Here is a 20,452-nt window from a genome sequence, read left to right as displayed (position 1 = left end):
GCAACCACTAACTTAAAATAGACTTATATACTTAGGATGTTATATGTGAACCTTACAGAAACCATAAACCCAAAACCTAGAATAGATACACAAAAATAAAGAGAAAGTAATCAAAACATCACACTAAAGAAAGTCATCAGTCACAGGTAAGAGAGCAAGAGAAGGCAGAACACAGAACTACAAAAATACCCAGAAAACAATAAACAAAATGACATTAAGTACATGCCTCTCAATAAGTATTTTAAGTGGTTTAAATGCTCCAATCAAAGGATAGAGGGTGACTGAACGTATTAAAAAACAAAAAACCCTGTTCAGATGCTGCCTATAAGAGACTCACTTCAGCCCCAAATACATATACAGACTAGAAGTTGAAGGGTTCGAAAAAGATAGTCCATGCAAATGGAAATGAAAAAAGCTGAGGTAGCAGTATATATATATATATATATATATATATATATGACAAAATAGACTTTAAAACAAAGAAGGTAATGAGATAAGGATATTACATAATGATAAAAGTATCAATCCAACAAGGGGATATAACAATTGTTAAGTGCTCCGACATAGGAGCACCTAAATATATAAAAATATTAACAGACATAAAGGGGGAAACTGATGGTAATAAAATAGGTTATCCAGACAGAAAATTAATAAAGAAACATTGGCCTTGGACAACACATTAGGCCAGGTGGATTTAATAGATATATACAGAACATTCCATCCAGAACAGCAGAATACACGTTCTTTCCAAAAGTGTATGGAATATTCTCAAAGATAGATCACATGTTAAACCATAAAACAAGTCTCCATAAATTTAAAAAGACTGAAATCCCATCAAACATTTTTTCTGACCACAACAGTATGAAACTATAAGAAAAAAACTGGAAAAAGACAAACATATGGAAGATGAGTTAATGAAGAAATGAAAGAGGAAATCAAAAAATACCTAGAGGCAAATGAAAATGGAACACAAAATCTTTGAGGTTCAAAATCTTTTGAGATGCAGCAAAAGCAGTTCTAAGAAGGAAATTTATAGCAATACAGGCCTACCTCAGGAAACAAGAAAAATCTCAAACAATCTAACCTAGTAACCTAAAGGAACTAGAAAAAGAACAAACAAAGCCAAAATCTAGTAGAAGGAAGGAAATAATAAAGATCAGAGTGGAAATAAATGGAGACTATAAATAAACTACAGAAAAGATCAATGAAACCAAGACCTGGTTCTTTGAAAACTGGGCAACTTTTAACCAGACTCCTCAAGAAAGCAAGCAGACTCAAATAACATTAGAAATAAAAGAGAAGTTACAACCAAGTCCAAAGAAATACAAAGGATTATAATAGACTATTAAAAATTATAAGCCAGCAAGTGAGATATAAATCTAGAAGAGGGCAGCCTGGGTGGCCCAGTGGTTTAGCACCACCTTTAGCCCAGGGCATGATCCTGGAGACCCAGGATCGTGTCCCATGTCAGGTTCCCTGCTTGGAGCCTGCTTCTCCCTCTGCCTGTGTCTTTGCCTCTCTCTCTCTCAGGTGCCCCCCTCAGTGCCTGTCACCAGTCACCCTGTCCCCCCGCCCACCTCCCCTTCCATTACCCCTTGTTTGTTTCCCAGAGTTAGAAGTCTCTCATGTTCTGTCACCCTTACTGATATTTCCCACTCATTTTCTCTCCTTTCCCCTTTAATCCCTTTCACTATAAAAATTGGGATCCCTGGGTGGCGCAGCGGTTTAGCGCCTGCCTTTGGCCCAGGGCATGATCCTGGAGACCCAGGATCGAGTCCCATGTCGGGTTCCCGGTGCCTGGAGCCTGCTTCTCCCTCTGCCTGTGTCTCTGCCTCTCTCTCTCTCTCTGTGTGACTATCATAAATAAATAAAAATTTTTAAAAAATTATATTCTATCAATAGATTCAGGAAAAGCATTTGACAAAATTCAACAACTACTCATGATGATAAAAACTCTCAACAAAAGGGGTTTTCAGGGAACATACCTAAATAGAATAAAGGCCACATGACAAACACAGCTAATATCCTACTAAATGACGATAAGCTAAAAACTTTTCCTCTAAGATCAGGAACAAGAAAAAGATACCCACTCTCAACATTTTTACTCAGCAAAGTACTATAAGTCTTAGCCACAAAAATCAGACAAGAAAAGTAATAAAAGGCATCCAGTTGGTAAGGAAGAGGTAAAACTGTCACTATTTGCAGGTGATATTACATATAGAATGAATGAATTTAGTAAAGTTGCAGGAAATAAAATCAATATAATCTGCCACATTTCTATACAATAATAAAAAAATGGCAGAAGACAACACAATCCCATTTATAATTACATGAAAAAGAATAGAATAAGAATAAACTTAACCAAGAAGATGAAAGACCTACACTCTGAAAACTGTAAGACACTGATGAAAGAGACTGAAGATGACACAAATGTAAAGACATACCTTGCTTATTTCAACAGTTAATATTAAAAATGTCCATTCTACCCAAAGTGACCTACATATTCAATACAATTCTTACCAAATACCAATAGTACTTTTCACAGAGCTAGAATAAATAATCCTAAAATTTGTATGGAACTACAAAAGACCACTCACAGCCAAAGCAGTTTTGAGAAAGAATAAAGCTGGAGGTATCATAGTCCCTGATTTCAAACTATACTACAAAGCTGTAGTTATCAAAACAGCATAATACTGGCACAAAAATAGAAACCTAGATCATTGGAACAGAATAATGAGCCCAGAAATAAACCCATGCTTATATGATCAAGTAATCTATGACAAAGAAGGCAGTGATATAGAATGGGGAAAAGACGGTCTTTTCAATAACTGGTGCTGGGAACACTGGACAGCTACATGTAAAAGAAAAAAAACACAAACAAAACTGGACCACTTTCCTATACTATACACAAAATAAACTCAAAATGGATTAAAGACCTAAATGTGAGACCTGAACCCATAAAAGTCCTAAAAGAAAACACCGGCAGTGATGTCTTAGACATCCACCTTAGCATCATTTTTCAGGATCTGTCTTCTCAGGCAAGGGAAAAAAAACACAAAGAGTTGAGACTATATCAAATTACAAAACTTTTTCATACTGAGGGAAGCAACAAAAAAAGGCAGCCTACTGAATGGGAGAAGACATTAGCAAATGATACATCTGATATGGAGCTAATATCCAAAATATATGAAGAACTCATAAAACTCAATATAAAAAATGCAAATAACCTGATTAAAAGTGGGCAGAGGACCTGAATCAACCTTTTTCCTAAGAAAACATCCAAAGATGGCCAACAGACACATGAAAGGTGTGCAGTATCCTAATCATCAGGGAGAAGCAAAGCAAAACCACAGTGATAAGTCAGCTCGCATCAGTCAGAATGGCTAATATAAAAAGGGAAAGTAACAAGTGTTGGCAAAGTTATAAAGAAAAGGGAACCCTTGTCCACTGTTTGTGGGAATATAAATTAGTGCAGCCACTGCATAAAACAGTACAGAGGTTCCTCAGGAAAGTAAAAATAGAAATGCCATGTGATCCTAATAATTCCACTTCTGGCTATTTATCAGAAGAAAACAAAAGTGCTGATTGAAAAAGATGCATGCACCCCTATGTTTATTGCAGCATTATTTACAATAGCCACAATATGGATGAAACCTAAGTGTCCATAAACAGATGAGAGGATACAGAAGATATGGTGTATCATACCATGGAATATTACTCAGCCATAAAAGGAAGGAACTCTCACCATTTACAACATGGGTGGAAGGTATTAGGCTAAGTGAAAAGTCCTTTAAAAACAAATACCACATAATTTCACTTCTATGTGGAATCTAAAAAAAACAAAAACAGAAATAGACTCAAATACACAGTGAAAATTATGGTTGTCAGAGGGTAGTGGGGAGATGGGCAAAATTGGTGAAGGGGATAAGTTAAACTTCAAGTTATAAGTAAATCATAGGGATGAAAAGGATAGCATAGAGAATATAGTTAATAATGCTTAATAAGTTGTATGGCCAATATACTTATCTTGGTGAATATTTCATAATGAATATACTTGTCAAATCACTAGCTTATACACTTGAAACATAATATTGTATATTAACTATACCACAACAAAAAAAATAATAACTTAAAGATGGCAGCAGGACAGCATTAAACTAAGTGTGGGACTCTTCTGAGGAGGAGACCCATCAAAGAGCAGGACTCTCCATAATACATAGATTGAACCCAGGAAGCCACTGTCCCTGGCTGCAGTCAGATCCAAATCTATCATCTAGCCCTGCTGCTTAACACTGCCTCCCACTGGTTGTCACAGGAAGCCCTCCTGCCCTCATCTTCATTTCTCCAGACTATATTTTTCCTACTTTAATTTCTCATTCACTTCCAAAGTTTTAATGTCTTAAAGTCTTGTGGAAGGCTTTTGTATTGCCTTTATTCCCCTGGATTGATGAATATTCAAGCCTTAATTCTGTCTTCCTTCCTGTCCTAATGATTTCAAAGGGAAACTTCACTTTCTTTGTAGTGACAGGGTTATAACTCTGGATTGCATTCTTTAAAAAAAAAAAAAAAGATTTTATTTATTTATTCATGAGAGAGAGGCAGAGACAGAAGCAGGCTGCTCGCAGGGAGCCCAATGTGGGACTCGATCCCTGAACCCAGGATCGTGCCCTGAGCCAAAGGCAGACACTCAACTGCTACAACACCCAGGTGTCCCTGGATTGCATTCTTGATTATGATTTTTAAAACCTCTTAAAAGCAAAAGTAGAATAACTGTAATTAGATGGAAGAGTAAAAAGTATCATTAAATGGGCAGAAGCATATATACAAGGAACTCCAATGTTTTAAAATGAACATAGAGCATTTTAAAACATTACCTCTGTCAGGAACTTAAAGTACTTTTATTTCTTTGAGACATAGGCAAGGAAAGATGAAAATACATTTATTTAATTGCACTAAATAAATATTGCTCTCAATGGACACTTTGAGAAAGGCAAACTATCAAAGTCAGTGTATTTATATACTATTCTTGTTTTATCTAGATTATAAATCACTTCTATTACTTTTTCACCAAGTCTTTGTAGTTTAAAGTGCAAATCCATGAAACTCAACAGACATCCTTAATCCTATTTAATTCCTAAACTTCTGAGAATAGCCTTCATTTTTTCAGGCTTTATCCTTTCATTATAATGCTTGGTATATAGAAGATACTTAAATTATCTATGAATTTGACTAATTTGACTTAGTTTCTAGTCATGTATGAAATCTTACTGTGTAGGTACTTCCTTTTAATTTGGGTATTTATTAATTTAAGTGTGGCAAAATCTGGGAGAGGCAATCCAAGGAAAGACCACAGTAATACTACATGCGAGTACACGTTATATAATAAAATACAAAATACCTGACTTTTCTCTCTGAATGACTGTGGATAGCTTTAAGAAAGAGATTAAGTTGGGGTATAAATGGCTCTGAGTCTAAGAGTTTCACCATAACAGATTTAGCAAAGGTTAGATTATTATCCTACTGGAAAAAAAATAAATATACAGATGACTTTTTAAAAAATCACTAGTCATGCTAAAATAAGAAGGTATACTCACACAATTTAGAATCTGAGGGAAGCCAACCTGATGATCAAATCAAGAACAAAAAAATACAGTGAATCAGTTACTAGAGCAGTTATAAGAGAATTTAGAAACATATGCTCAGAAATTTAACAGAAAACTACGATATTTAATCAGAAACATGTATTATTAAACAGGAACAAATGAGAGTCTAAGAAATGTGAAAAACAAGAGATGGGCTAGTAGTAGTAAAATAGAAGTGAAATCAAACTCCATTATAAAAGCTAGATGGGTAAGTTCTAACATGTCTGAGAGGTAATCCATGTTAAGAAAGAGACTAAAGAAGAAGAAATACTGATTGACATTTTCTATAGACTAAATAAAGGGATGAGTAAAGTCTCATAAAACATACAATTTTGGAAAATGGTAAAGAAAAATTTAGGGAAGGCATAAAATAACATTGGGAAGGAAAAGACCTACCATTTATCTGTAGTTACATTAAAAATATTTGATAATTTGCCTAGGCGTGACAATGTTTACATATTTTTTAAAATCCTCAACTTTTAATTCTTATACTAAAATATTAATGAATAAATTACTTGGGATATGCTTCAAAGTATATATGGGAGAGGAAGTAGATGTGAAACAAAATTGGTCATGAGCACATAACCACTGTAAATGAGTAATGACTATGCGAAGGTGACTGCTTTTGCATGCGTTTGATATTTTCTAATAAAAGATTAAAAATAGAAATATATTAAAGAAAATAAACATTTGAAATTCTTTATACTAATAAATGTTGAAGTCTAGATAATAAGCACAATAAATGGTGTTTATTGAACACATGGTATGTACTAGCCTCTGTTCTGGGCTATTAACATGTATCAGCTCAAATTAAACTCATCTGATAAACAATAGTTTATATAATTTTATATATAATTTATATATACAATTAAAATTTTATAAATAATTGATTATATATAATAAACAATAGTTATACCAATGGATTACTGTGAATATCCTATTAGTACATGTAAAATACCAATAAGAGAGCCTGGCACATAGTAAGAACGTAACACACCTTAGTGTTTACTAAGAACTGAATAACCAGGTGAGTTCGCAAACTGTTAAGGCACATCAAGTCCTCACACCAGGCTATACTTGGACAGTAACGCATAGAGGAAATTTAATGTAACCATGATTTTTTTAAAAAATCAAAAAACAAAGCTAGTATAGAAAAGTATAGGGCAATCTTACTTATTTGATTATGGGTGTAAAAGTCTAAGTAAAATACTGTCAAGTAAAATCCAGTGTGTTGGGTTAAAAGAATTATGTATAGTGAAAAAGTAAGATTTACCCTAGAGCTGTAGAGGGGGTAAATGTTACCACTATTCTCTCGAGTGAATGCAGGACATTGTCAAAGGAATTTCTTAGAAAATCAATAGATGTTGGAAAGTGCAGAATAAAATCACACTCACTAATGATCTCCCTCCTCAAAAGAAAACTCTTAGCAAACTGAAAGTCAAAAGCCTCTTCTTTAACTTGATAAATGTTATTTATTGGAAGCCTACAGCAAAGATTTTTCTTTAATATTAAAAACTTAGAAGCTTTACCATTAAAGAAAACAATATGAACCTCCTTGCAAATACCTGTTAGAATGCAGAACTGATTCTAGCCAATGTAATAAAACCAAAAGATATAAGAAATATAAAAGTTGAAAAGAGACAAAACTGATATTATTGGTAGATAAAGATGTCACAACTTCCTAGAGAACCCACAAATTATTAGGAGCTTAACTGCATGGCTGGATACAAGTTCACCATGTGAAAATCAATAACTTTCCTATATATCAACTGAAACTACACAAAATGTCATAAAGAGAGGCCATGCTTAAGAGTAACAAACTCTAAAGCACCTAGAAATTACCCTAAAATGAAACTAGCAGAGACAATAAAGAAAACTATAAAATATAATTGAAAATTACAAAAGACCTGAAAAAAGGGAGAAAAGATCTCATGTTCATGAACAGAAAAACTCAAAAAGATGTTAGTTTCCTCAAACCAATAAATATATTCAGCACAAGCTAACCAAAATCCCCAAAAAGCCTGTGTTTACTGACAATCTAGCTTCAAAATTAATATGAAATGGGAAGGGATAGAGCAGTTAGAAGTATTAGGAATCAGTATGCAAGCAAAAATGAAAATATGTTTAAAGCACACAAGAAAAATGAAACAATGAATGTAAAGACAGCCAAGACTACTGTAGAAACTTGTTTTTTCAGATGTCAAGACTTATTAAAACTTTATGGGAATTTGGGGATCCCTGGGTGGCTCAGCAGTTTGGCGCCTGCCTTTGGCCCAGGGCGCGATCCTGGAGTCCCGGGATCAAGTCCCACGTCAGGCTCCTGGCATGGAGCCTGCTTCTCCTTCCTCCTGTGTCTCTGCCTCCCTCTCTCTCTCTCTCTCTCTCATAAATAAATAAATAAATAAATAAATAAATAAATAAATAGATAAATAAATAAATAAATAAACAAACCAACCTTAAAAAAAAAAAAACTTTATGGGAATTAGATTAAAGGGCCAGAGAGTTAAAAATAGGCTTGCATATATGAGAATTTAGTATATGATACAAAGGAAGCTCATGTCAATGAGAAAAGATGAGACTATCCAATTTTAAAAAGTAGTTATTAATGGGAAAAATAAAATCAGACCTTTACCTTATATCAAAATAAGATTCAGATGAATTAAACAATGAAATGTAAAAAATAAAAAGAGAAAAATGTAGGAGAATGTTTTTAAAATGCTGGGTTAGAAAAAGCCTTCTCGGGACACCTGGGTGGCTCAGTAGTTCAGCGTCTGCCTTTGGCTTAGGGCATGATCCTGGAATCACAGGATCAAGTCCTGCATCAGGTTCCCCACAAAGAGCTGGCTTCTCCCTCTGCCTAAGTCTCTGCCTCTCTCTGTCTCTCATGAATAAACAAATAAATGAAATCAATCTTAAAAAAAAAAAAAGAAAAAGAAAAAGAAAAAGCATTCTCAAGATTCCAGTAAAGCCAAAAATAAGACATGATCAATTTGATTATGTGTAAACCATACTTCAGTTTAACAAAAACACCTACAATGTTAAGAGAAAGTAGAGACTGGGGAAAAAAATTTTACAATCTATCCTACAAATAAAAGAGACAGAGTGAAGAAAAATAGCCAAAGTATATTAATAAACAATTTCAGAAGAATAAATACAGATGAGCCATAAATACAGAAGATTCTCAACCCCTCTGGTAATCGAGAAAATGCAACATTTTTTTAAACAACATTAAACAACATTAGGAAACAATCTTCCACCTATCAGCAGAAGCATTTTGATTTTTTTTTTTAAGCATTTTGATTTTAAAATGATGAGGAAAAGCAAGTACTCTCATGTTGGGAGATGTATAACAGGTAAAAACCACTAAAAGAAATATCACAGTATCTTTAGAACTAAAAATGGGCATAGCTGTGATCTAGTTCTCCTACTCATGGTACTTCTGCTGGCGTGCATAAGATATGAACGACATAAATGCCCATCTACAACGAAGAGAGTACATCCAGTATGCATACAGCACATGAAGTAATGAGCTGGCCTGAAATGTACTGATAGACACCTCTGGGTGGCTAGACCTAAATGCAGAGCAGGTTTTACCTCTAGATAGGTTACCTCTCAAATTAGGGCCTTCTTTTTTTTTTTGTATTAAAGATGTAAAACATCAGTACATGTAATAGTTTTTAACAGAATAGTAAGTACAATATATACAAATGCTAGTTTCATTTCTACCAGCATCACCACCTGGAACAATTCATTTAATCCCTTTGTTTTATCACTAATACACCACGTTCCTTGGAAAAATGGGGCTGCCAACCCAGCCTGATGAAGAAGTGTACCCTTCTAAGTGTGTGTGTGCGCGCGCACGTGTGTGTGTGAGAAAGAGTATGTGCCAGATTTTTCCAAGACTTTATTGAAGATACTCTTAACTGGCAGTTCCACTTCAGTGCCAAAAATAATTACCAAATATGAAATGCGTTTTGAAAATTTTCAGATTGTACTTTGAGCCATATAATTCCATTTCAAGTCACATTTTGTGACTTGAAATGGAATTCAGCTTTTTGGGATGGTTAAAAAATTTTTTTCAGATCCTTTCACCACCTCTACTTGTCCAGTAGCTTGTAGTTAGGTTTCTTATATTCTTTTTCCTTTTATGTCACCCACCTCATCCTCAACCTTATGTCTTCTATAGCCATCCCCAGTCTAATTTTGAACCTCTCATTTCATCTGGGATATCATGTTGAGCATCTGATAAGTCAGTCTGGGAGATTTTACATTCATGAACAAATGTCACCTTTATGCTAGCCTCTACATCTCTCCCCCTGTCCAGCATTTCATTCACTTCAAGAAGAGATGTCAATGCAGTCTATTTAGCTTCTATGGAAATATATGATGTTAATTTCATTCCATAAATTGAATCCCTTAGCAAATCTGAAATAGCATTTTTTTTTTCTTCTCTCCAAGGTATGGAGCAGTTTCAGCAGGAATGTTGTGTGCCCTTACCACCCTCTCCCAGCAACTGGAGAATGAAAATGCTGTGGATGTTTTCCAGGTTGCAAAAATGATTAATCTTATGAGGCCTGGAGTATTCACAGACATTGTAAGTACTTTGCTTCTTTGTAAAAGCTATTACTTCATCATTTGAAACTCAGGCTCACACTTGAATTAGAGCACTGGTTGTCACCTGGGGATGGTTTTGCCTTCCTGGGGATGTTTGGCAATGCCTGGAGGCTTTCTGGTTGTCATAACTGGAGATGGAAAAAAAAAAAGTGCTCTGGCACCTATTGAATAGAGCCCAGGGATGCTGCTAAACATCTTACAATGCATCATATAGACTCTACAACAAAGAATTACCTGCCTTAAAACATCAATAGTGCTGAGATGGAGAAACAGGTTTCTACAGTACAGTGTTCTCCAGTGACAACATACAGATATTTTATTATCTTAATTCACTGTCAACAGAATCAGTTCCAAAATAATAACGATCAGGGATCCCTGGGTGGCTCAGTGGTTTAGCACCTGCCTTTGGCCCAAGGTGTGATCCTGGAGACCCGGAATCGAGTCCCGCATTGGGCTCCCTGCATGGAGCCTGCTTCTCCCTCTGTCTCTCTGCTTCTGTCTCTCATGAATAAATAAAATCTTTTTAAAAAAAAAGTAATAACGATCAAAGTGACATGCAGAATGCATAGGTCTTGATTATAAAAGCTCCAAGTCATTTTTTTAAAGTTTCTTAGTATAAATGTATATTCTTTTTTTTTTTTAATTACATTTTTAATTGTCTTTCTACCTTAGATGAATTGACTCAGCTGTTCTTTGTCTCAAACGGTCTTTCTCTTGTTTTTCAGGAACAATACCAGTTTGTCTATAAAGCAATGCTCAGCTTGGTCAGCACTAAAGAAAATGGAAATGGTCCCATGACAGTGGACAAAAATGGTGCTGTTCTCATTGCAGATGAATCCGACCCTGCCGAGAGCATGGAATCTCTAGTGTGATTTGGATCCCGAAAGGGCACTTAATTTGTAAAACTTCTGAAGACTGAGAACTTTTCTGAGGCCTTTTTTGCCAGACTCTAGGTTATACAATAACCCAGTTACTTTTTTACACTGATAAAAGTTTTGATATTTATTTTTTGCCATTTTATGTCTTAATGGTATCCTACTGAGCATTTGCACCTCTGTTCATTTCACACAGTGAAACGCAGTTTTCCCTAGTTTGCACTATATGATCAGTGTTACTGCCTATAATCTAATACTAAAGCAAGCCCTGATGTGACATTCCACAACAACATACATGCTATTTTTTAGTTCAGTACAGTGAAGGTCTTTGTTATGACAGTGGATCTTGGTTTTTTACTATTATGATTATTATTGCTAAAGCAGTTGCATCCTCCTAGCAGGCAATGCTGAGCTTTTCCTCAGTCCTCTCCTATTTTTTTCAGGCACTGCTCCATACGGTCTGCCTTCTGTATTTTAATGGAGTGGATGGGCATTGTTTTCTTTTAAAGAGTAGCAGGTTCCTGCGAGCTACTAAGACAGTCTATCAACCTCATGGCCTTGAAACAGTTCCATTTATGATGGTGAAGGTATCCATTAAGAAATTAGAAGGCTTTAAGAGCTTTATGTGAACATCATTTATTAGTTAAAATTATATTCATAGCTTAAAAATGCCCAACTGTGTCAAAATAAAGGATATCTCTGTATTACAGTTTTCACAGTAGCTATGTGGATGGTGTGTGTTATTTCCATCTTGACCCTCTGAAATAGCTACACCCTATAATGAGGGCTATCTTTTACAATAGAGATATGGCAATATTTTACACATCTCACCTATCCCTTTAGTAACTCTCCATTCATGCTTTTTGGTTTCTAATACCACACCTCATGACAGGTAGAATAATGAAAATTTCTGCAGGTGTATAATTTTGAAATTATCCTCTAAAATATCCCTATTATCGTATAGCTATCTAATAAAAACTACCTATATAGTTAACATTCTTTTCTTTCCTTTTTTGCCAAATGTTTCCTGATAAATCCCATAATTACATACATTCTACTTAGGATAAAAGTGAAAATACTGTATTAGCAAAATCTTGGGACTATGTAGATTCCCACACATGGATAAGTCTGATTTGGAGAGAAGAAATCAGAATCTTGAAGGGGAGATCAACATTCTCAAATAGATTTTAAAAGGAGATGGCATTGTATGCTTTGTGTGGTGTAGCCTCAGGAACAGACACACTTTACTCGAAGAGGCTGATAATCATTACACAGAGCCCAAGGAAGTTATTTGATCTAGCCTCTGGAGCCATATTTACCCTGCAGTAACTACATAATTTGGAAATTAATAAGAAATTTCAGTTCAGTTAGAAAAATAAGCTACTACTGAGATCTGTTCTTCTATTGCGTATTTGCATTTGAGGGATAACTTCTGTTAGAAGTGAAATCATCACCACCAGAACTGGGCCTGTTACAAAGAAAAGGGTTTTGGTTAATTTTTATGTCAATAAACTTCAACAAAAAAATCCATACTGGCTACTATCATACTATCTGGGTAGGCTCTGTACCATTAATGATAATCAGTGCTGAGGTTCTATTTACCTTAAATTGGCTGTCTATGAGGTTTGTCAGAGTGGTACTGTAGAACTAAAGCTGCTAAGGGAGAGGCTACAGGCCAGGTCTGGAAGTTCCAGTGCATAGGCCAGGTTGATGGAATTTTCATGAACTATATAACTTGCCAGGGTTAATCTTATGTTTTCATCACAGAAATTCTGCAACCATGGAAATAGTCTACTGTTCGTGAACTGTGTAGGTGGGGCTTAAAAAAAGGTGTGCAAGTGAGAAAAGTTTACTAAATGGTACGTGCTAGAGTAAACCAACACCTTTGCAGCCCCTCTGCTCCCATCACAGGTAATACCAGGAAGGTCTACTGAACACCCAAGAAAAAAAGCTTGAACATAGAAACACCACTACTGTCAGAAGGCCGAGAGGAATCAAGAAGGCAAGGTTTCAGATCATGGCAAGAGCTAAATCATTGCAGTCAATTAAGCAGATTACACTTCATTTATGTACTGATAAGAATAAACTGGTTTTGGTAGTTGGCACAGATTTGACTTTCAGAAGTAATGTTCAAGTTGGGACTCATGGTCCCTTGGTAGTTTTTTCTTATACAAGTGAACATTGGTTAGAAAACAGCAACTACTTCCTGCTGTGCTATTTACAGAGGGCTCAGGTCATGGAAAGGCCTAAGTTCCAACACAATTCTGTGACCATTTCTTACATAGGTATCATAGTTCTAATAGAAGAAAGATAGTAATTAGCAACATTTAAAAGGATGATCTGAGGTTCTCTGAGAAAGTATGTGTCCGTAGTGGGCTTGAACCAGTTTACAAATCCTAACACACTAAAATATAAGCAATTGCTATTTGCCCATCTTGCCAAGTGGTCCAAACTCACTTCAACGAGGACAGTTCTATTCAACAGTTCCTCACTTTCCCCACAGAGTGTATCCGGAATATTATTCTTCATTTGTTATCAATGTTAATATTCTTGAATCTTTCCAGAGGCAGAGAGCATCAAAGATGGTGTTTTCTTTGAGACATAAACACACTGCTTAACTGCATAAGAAGGTTATTACCACTTGCACTTAGAGGAAAAGGAAATAGCCACTGCAGACTAACATGTGCTATTTTATAAAATAAGCTTACTAGGTGTATGAATTTAGCTCTAGGTGAACAGAACACACACATCATAGGATACTGAGTTGCAGTGATCAGACCAAGTGGCCATGCTGGGCACCAGAGAAGGACCCATATTGCCATCAGGAGAACTCTTGCATCCAAAAGCCACATTGTCTTTTATATATGTGTGTGTGTTAAAATGTTACTTCTGAATTTCAAGAATAAGATTAATTGGTCTTCCTAAATTTTTATGCCTTGGAGCCTTTAGAGTCTATTTCAAGTTGAAGAGTCCAGCACGGTCAGAGAAGGTTATGGTGTTCAAGGTCTGGCTGTTGGAAATTTTAGACCAGAGTGACATACCGAAATCAACAAATAACCTTAATTATTTTATAATGACACAGCACAACTGCCTTGTTACGAATTTTTTCTTAAATGCATATATACTATATTTAAAAATTAAAATATAGATACCAATTTACCAAAGATACATATTACTAATTGTAAGCAAAAAATAAACCCAAACTCATCACAATTTAAGAAATAATAATCAAAATGTAGTTTGTCTTAAGAATTTAGCAGTTATACTGGAAAATGCATTTTCAACTCCTACATTCTAAAGTTTGTGTTCAAATGGTGCCAGTGAATTTTTTTATGAAGGGAAATGCCTGCTTTTTTTTTTTAACAGCTAAAATTTCACTTACCCCTTTGCGCTTTCCCTTAGTTGCCATTAACATGCAATATTGGCTTTACTTATCTCTAGAAAGAAGGCATGCTACAAATAGGAAGGAATTGTAATAGTATTTGGCCTCTACTTTGTCTTAGCTGTTAAACCGTTTTTAGTATTTTTGTTAAATATTTGCAAAGGGAAGCATTTTCTACAGAGGATAATTAATTTCAAGAAAAATATCTTGAGTTTTAAGAAATAAACATCTCCAGAAAAGGAGACAGCCGATTTTATAAAATGTTGCAACTCTCCAACATTTGGGGTAGTGACTCCTTTTTTGTTAGGACATTTGAAACTAGCAAGCAGCCATTGTTTCTAAAAAAGAAAAAAGAAAAAAAAAACCTCAGCCTTCATGTTAATTCATGTTTCTTTCACTTCATTTTGAAATAGCTAAAATCATTAAAACTGTAAATATTTTGTTGCTTGGATAAGCATCTTCTGGGAACTTTGTATCTATGGTATATAATCATAGAATTTTATATTTTCATATAAAGCTAATTTTTTTCTAGTTTCAACTCCGTCATAGTTTTGTTTTTGTTTCTTGTTTTTGTTTTGGGGGGATTTTTTTGTGGTGGATATGTGAATTCAACTTTCTGTGTATTGAAGTAGCAAGAACCATCTTTGCATTCCAAAAGATCCAACATGTGTTATTTCTTTGAGGCAGTGATTGTGAAAATTGGGTTTTCTTTCTTAATTCCATTGACCATTTGTGCAATAGGAATTAGACATAATTAGTCACTGAATACATTCGTTGCATTGACCCATTTGGAAAAAGTGGTTTTTTTTTTTTAATTTGTTCGGGGGGAGGGGTTTTTGTAACCTGAAATTTTTCCCTTTTTCCTTCTGTTTAAAACTATATCAAATCATTCTATTATAGTGTTATTTAATATGTAAATTGTATTGCTATACATAAAATAAAGTATGGTTTTTGATGTATTCATTAGTACTGAGCATTTCTATGAAAATATATCCAATAAAATTAAGTTACTAGTCTCCCTTAACAGATCATATTCATACCTGCCAACCTTTTGTCTTAGTTTTCATGGTAGTAAAATAAAAGCTAAGAGTATCTTTACATAGACAGCAAACCAAAAAGAAATGTCTTTTCTGAGTTCTTCCATCTTTAAAGAATGAAGAATGACAAAGTTTTACCTATATACAGAATCAAACTTTATTCACATTATGAATGTGCTAAGTTATAAGCAGAATTACTATTTTCTCCAATGTTATCAATTAGATTTATACCCACTTCTCTCCCTTTTTACTATGTCAGATGAAGGATGTATCCTGCCAAGACTATTACTGTTGGAGAATCTATGAGATGTATGTAGGATCACTACAGTTGCTTCTACTTATAAGCAATTTTGACATTTCCAAACAGGAAAGGGTACACAGGTCTCAAACTTGGCAGCTTGGGCTCACCATTCTCTGTGAACTGCAGTGGGCTCACATCAAGAGCTCACTTCTTACTACCAGTGTCCCAATTTTTCTTTCCATGGGGATGAAGAGTTTACATTTCATTCTCCCTGAGTAACTGGAATTTAAGAAACAATATTAATCTAATCTATTCCAGCGCTATCTCTTAGACCAATTCCAGCAAAAAATAATGAATCTCTCTGTTGGTAAAACTCTATAGTTTTCCCAAAATTACACACACAGGGACTCTACTGTGTATCACAGAGCACAATGCAAACTGATGGCCCACCAATCATATTCATCCACAGATAAATATTATTTGGCTTGTAATTTTAAAAATTCACATTAGCTACCTACCAAGATCTTAAAAAAATGAAAACTCTGACATAAATATTCAGATTTCAGGCTCACATTCTCACATGACACTAACAAGCTGGAGTGGAGTCACAGTTGCCTCCTTTAAGTAATGCTTGGACTGCAGGTTCACCAGAGTCTCCCCCGTATATCCTGTCACCTTATGCCTGCCCCCATCAGCCACTTAAATAATCTGCCTGGATTCTATGAGCAGTCACCAAAGAATTTTGGGGTCATCTTCAGTCATTAAAATCGTAAGAAGCCAGCATGGGGGATGCCTGGGTGGCTCAGCGTGATCCCAGAATCCTGCAGTCCCACATTGGACTCCCTGCAGGGAGCCTGCTTCTCCCTCTGCCTATGTCTCTACCTCTCTCTGTGTCTCTCATGAATAAATAAATAAAATCTTAAAAAAAAAAAAAAAGCCAGCATGTGCATTCCTAATTGCTTCTAAGTCCACCCAACATGGCTCCTCGCAGAAGCAGTTATAACTGTTGAAAATAATTAACCAAATTAATTCTCTATTACATGGCTTTTACTATCCAAATATAACTAGAGACAAGGAAGCCTCATTTCTGCTACTGAAAATGGGGCAAAGAAACAAGTGCAAAAAGCTGCAAAAATTCCCATTTTCTAACAGTTAAAATTCAGGTCGTTAAGAACTGTAAGATTTAGCAACAAGTTACTAGTAACGATGCCTAGATTCAGAGACAGATTTAAAGGCATTGGCTTTTTATGACTGTTGGTAAGACAGCATAAAGGCACTAGCAAATAAGAACTAGAAGTTGGGAACTAGCGAGGTAAAATTGGCTTTTGTGATTATGAAGTTTGGCAAGAAAGATAATCAGAAAAGAAAGAAAGAAAATTAGACTAGCAGTTTATCTGAACCTAACAATGACATCATGTTGCTCAAAAAATGAAAAATAGGATATTAACTTTTTCTGATTTATGGTAATTTGAAAAGCATTCGACTTGAATAGTTATTGGCCTATAAACTAATTCTCTTCCTTCCCTTCCCCACACTCTACTTCTGCAAGGCGTAAAGTCAGGCTTTGAAGCAAGAGCCAGTGGGCCTTGCAAAGCTTAGGAGAACATTCTAAATTGTAGATAAATTTAGCATTCTGTTAGAATTCATCCCAAAAGCATTTGCTCAATGTCTATCACAGGGCACATGCTAGTTATACCCTGTACAGAATGTAAAGTTGTTGGCAGAGGCATTTCAAGTCAGATGAGGCAGAAATTACAACTTAATCCTAAAAACTCATTCTTCAGTTCACTCAAAAATCTTTATTTGGTTTTATCGTAGAGATGGAGAACAAAAGACAATGCGCAACACTGTTAGCAAAGAAGTAAAATCTGTAACCATAGACTCCCTAACTTGTAAACTGCTCACACAACTGTTTATTTTATATCAAACTTGCTGCTGGAACTTAGCATTTTCCCATGGGGGGAAAAATGTTAAAGAATAAGGACTATAGGGGACACCTGGGTGGCTCAGTGGTTGAGTGCCTTCAGCTCAGGGCATGATCCTGGGGTCCTGGGATCGAGTCCCACATCGGGCTCCCCCCCAGGGAGCCTGTTTCTCCCTCTGCCTATGTCTCTGCCTCTATGTCTATCATGAATAAATAAATACAATCTTAAAAAAAAAGAAGAAGAAGGACTACAATCCAAATAGGCAAAGGGTCCAGTTAAGTTTGCCACTGATTTGGGGCAAGTTCTTGACTTCTCTAAGTACAATATTCCTCACCTGTAGAACAGAGAAATCAATGTTTACTCCCAGGACTGCTGTGAGGTGTGAATGAGATGCATGCAAAGCTCTTGGGCCAATCAATTAATATTAGCCATTGCAATGATCCTATCACCTACCTTTATTTGTTTTAATTGTTTACCAGACCTTTTGTCAATCATGAAATAAAAAGTCAACTACCTGAGCTTACCCAATTAGATAGAAACACTGAAAATTTTCCTTCATTGATGAGGAAGCTCATCTCATCAAAGTAGATCTAAGGGAAGTGGATGAAGATGAAGGTGGACAAGGAGAGTAGCCCATGTATCCTACAGTCCAAAAACAAGAGTGCCAGAGGCAGGGAATGAACACAAATACACAGTGCCCCATATCTTGAATATTTCTCTTCTAATGGTTTAAATCTCTCAGTGTATTCTAAGAACTTTTCTTAGAAAAAGCTCCATAGTTTCAGAAAAGTCAAACATTTGTGTTAATGTCAAACACCAAGCACAGAATATTGCATAGTATTAAGAAAAAGATGAATGTTGTTTCTACAGTAGCTTCAGTGCCTTATCTCAACTCCCAAGCCCTAGAAACTAATATGAACAGTGATAATTCCTTTTTCCTCAGCCAATTTTTTATCTTCCACAGCTCTCACTACTTTCAATATATCACTCTCATTATCAGTCATCATCTACTCTCACCCTAAATCATAGTTGGACTCTTTAGCCACTCACTACTGAGTGGGGCCTAAATATTGCCTAAAATTCTAAGCACTGAGGAAAAGATAAAATATTACAGCACCTGACCCCACTACCACCTCCTTCAAGAGTTCCCCTTTTGTTCCATGTTCTAAAATCGCTCTGGGTTAGATCCATAGGTAACCCGTATCTCTAAAGAAGGGTGTAAACCAGAGCAAGTGAATTATGGCTGCTCAGCTGGCAGTAACTGTAAGCTATTTTTCCTATTCCTATCATATTCTCTATTTATAAAACATAGACATCATGGAAAGCATGGTTTTGTTTACCGCAAAGACAGTCCAAATAAAAATACAGATAGTCTCTAGAATTTTATGGTATATTATGACACCTTCACTGACAATTGTGTTTACAATACTATTTTTTTTAAAAGCCAAACACTTTAAAGGCCTTAGGGCTGCCCTATCCCCATAATTCAGGCAAAAGTCAACTTTTTCTTATAACTTTCCTATATCTGTAATTCATGGTCTTACCTCCCTCCTATTATAGCAGAAAAAGTGTCCTTACTCCTAAAGAAGACCAGCCCTTCCATCTTCCATGACTTGTAAATGGCCCATCCTTGTCCTCTCAAGGACTTCATTTATACCTTAGCTTTCCTATCAACTTGAGTCAGATGATATCTTGCTTTCTCTACTGAATCACTCATTTTTGGCATCCAAATACATTCTATTACCACCACCTTAGGAAAACCTTCTCTTGATGCCAAGAATCCTTTGACTAGCATCTCATTTAGTGTTTCTCTCTGATTATAAAACTTCTTGAGAGTTGTGTATAGTAACAAGAGCCATTCCTTTCTTCTATCCTATCAACCTGTGTAAACTGGGATTCCAGCAGAAGTAGCCCACAACTGTAAGTTCTCCAAATACCTTGTTCTTTTCCCTGAACTCCACTAATTTTCAGCAATCGACCACACCACTTTCTTCTTTCATCACTCACCAAATATTTACACAGCAATCACTATGCACCAGGAGAGTAAGAATTATAGCAGACTATCATTAACCATCCAAGCCATTAAACAATGGGGTGACATATTTAAAGTTGTGAAAGAAAAAAATTTGTCAACCCCAAATTCTATATCTAGTGAATAAGGTATTCTTCCACAATTTTATTTATATAAATGGATAAAACTTATTTCTTATTTAGAGCTATACTCTTGTTTTAAAGATTTTATTTATTTGAGAGAGAGAGAGAGCGCGCACGCACACACACACAAGCGGGGGAGGGGCAGAGGGAGAGAGAAGCAGAATGAAGAAGAGAGAGAAGCAGAAGTAGAGAGAAAGAATTTTTTTAAAGATTATATTTATTTATTCATGAGAGATACAGAGACAGAGAGGCAGAGACACAGGCAGAGGGAGAAGCAGGCTTCCCACAAGGAGCCCGATGTGGGACTGGATCCCAGACCCCAGGATCACTCTCTGAGCTGAAGGCAGCCACTCAACCGCTGAGCCACCCAGGAGTCCCGTTTGTTTTTGTTTTTTTTTAAGATTTTTTTTTTATTATTATTCATGAGAGACACAGAGACATAGGCAGAGGGAGAAGCAGGCTCCCCGCAGGGAGCCCAATGCAGGACTTGGGACACATCCCAGACTGGGATCACACCGTGAGCCGAAAGGCAGATGCTCAACCACCGAGCCAGCCAGGCATCCCAGTAGAGAGAATGTTATT

The 20,452-nt window shown here is 35.8% G+C and overlaps 1 protein-coding gene across 5 annotated transcripts in view; it reads left to right on the top strand.

Moving 5' to 3' along the window:
- Positions 1-15,472, top strand: part of PTPRG (protein tyrosine phosphatase receptor type G) — a 705,078-nt gene extending 689,606 nt beyond the window's left edge. For all 5 annotated transcript variants that reach the window (XM_025456409.3, XM_049097815.1, XM_025456410.3 and 2 more), the window contains 2 exons: positions 10,101-10,236; positions 10,982-15,472. In XM_025456409.3, coding sequence (XP_025312194.1) covers positions 10,101-10,236; positions 10,982-11,128 — 283 coding nt within the window. In that variant the 3' untranslated portion in view covers positions 11,129-15,472. The remainder of the gene's footprint in view (positions 1-10,100; positions 10,237-10,981) is intronic.
- Positions 15,473-20,452: the final 4,980 nt, after the last annotated feature.

This window comes from Canis lupus, chromosome 20 (assembly GCF_003254725.2).
Source record: "Canis lupus dingo isolate Sandy chromosome 20, ASM325472v2, whole genome shotgun sequence".
Taxonomy (NCBI): Eukaryota; Metazoa; Chordata; class Mammalia; order Carnivora; family Canidae; genus Canis; species Canis lupus.
The sequence above is the reverse complement of the archived record's forward strand: the minus strand, read 5'-3'. Positions and strand labels throughout refer to the sequence as shown.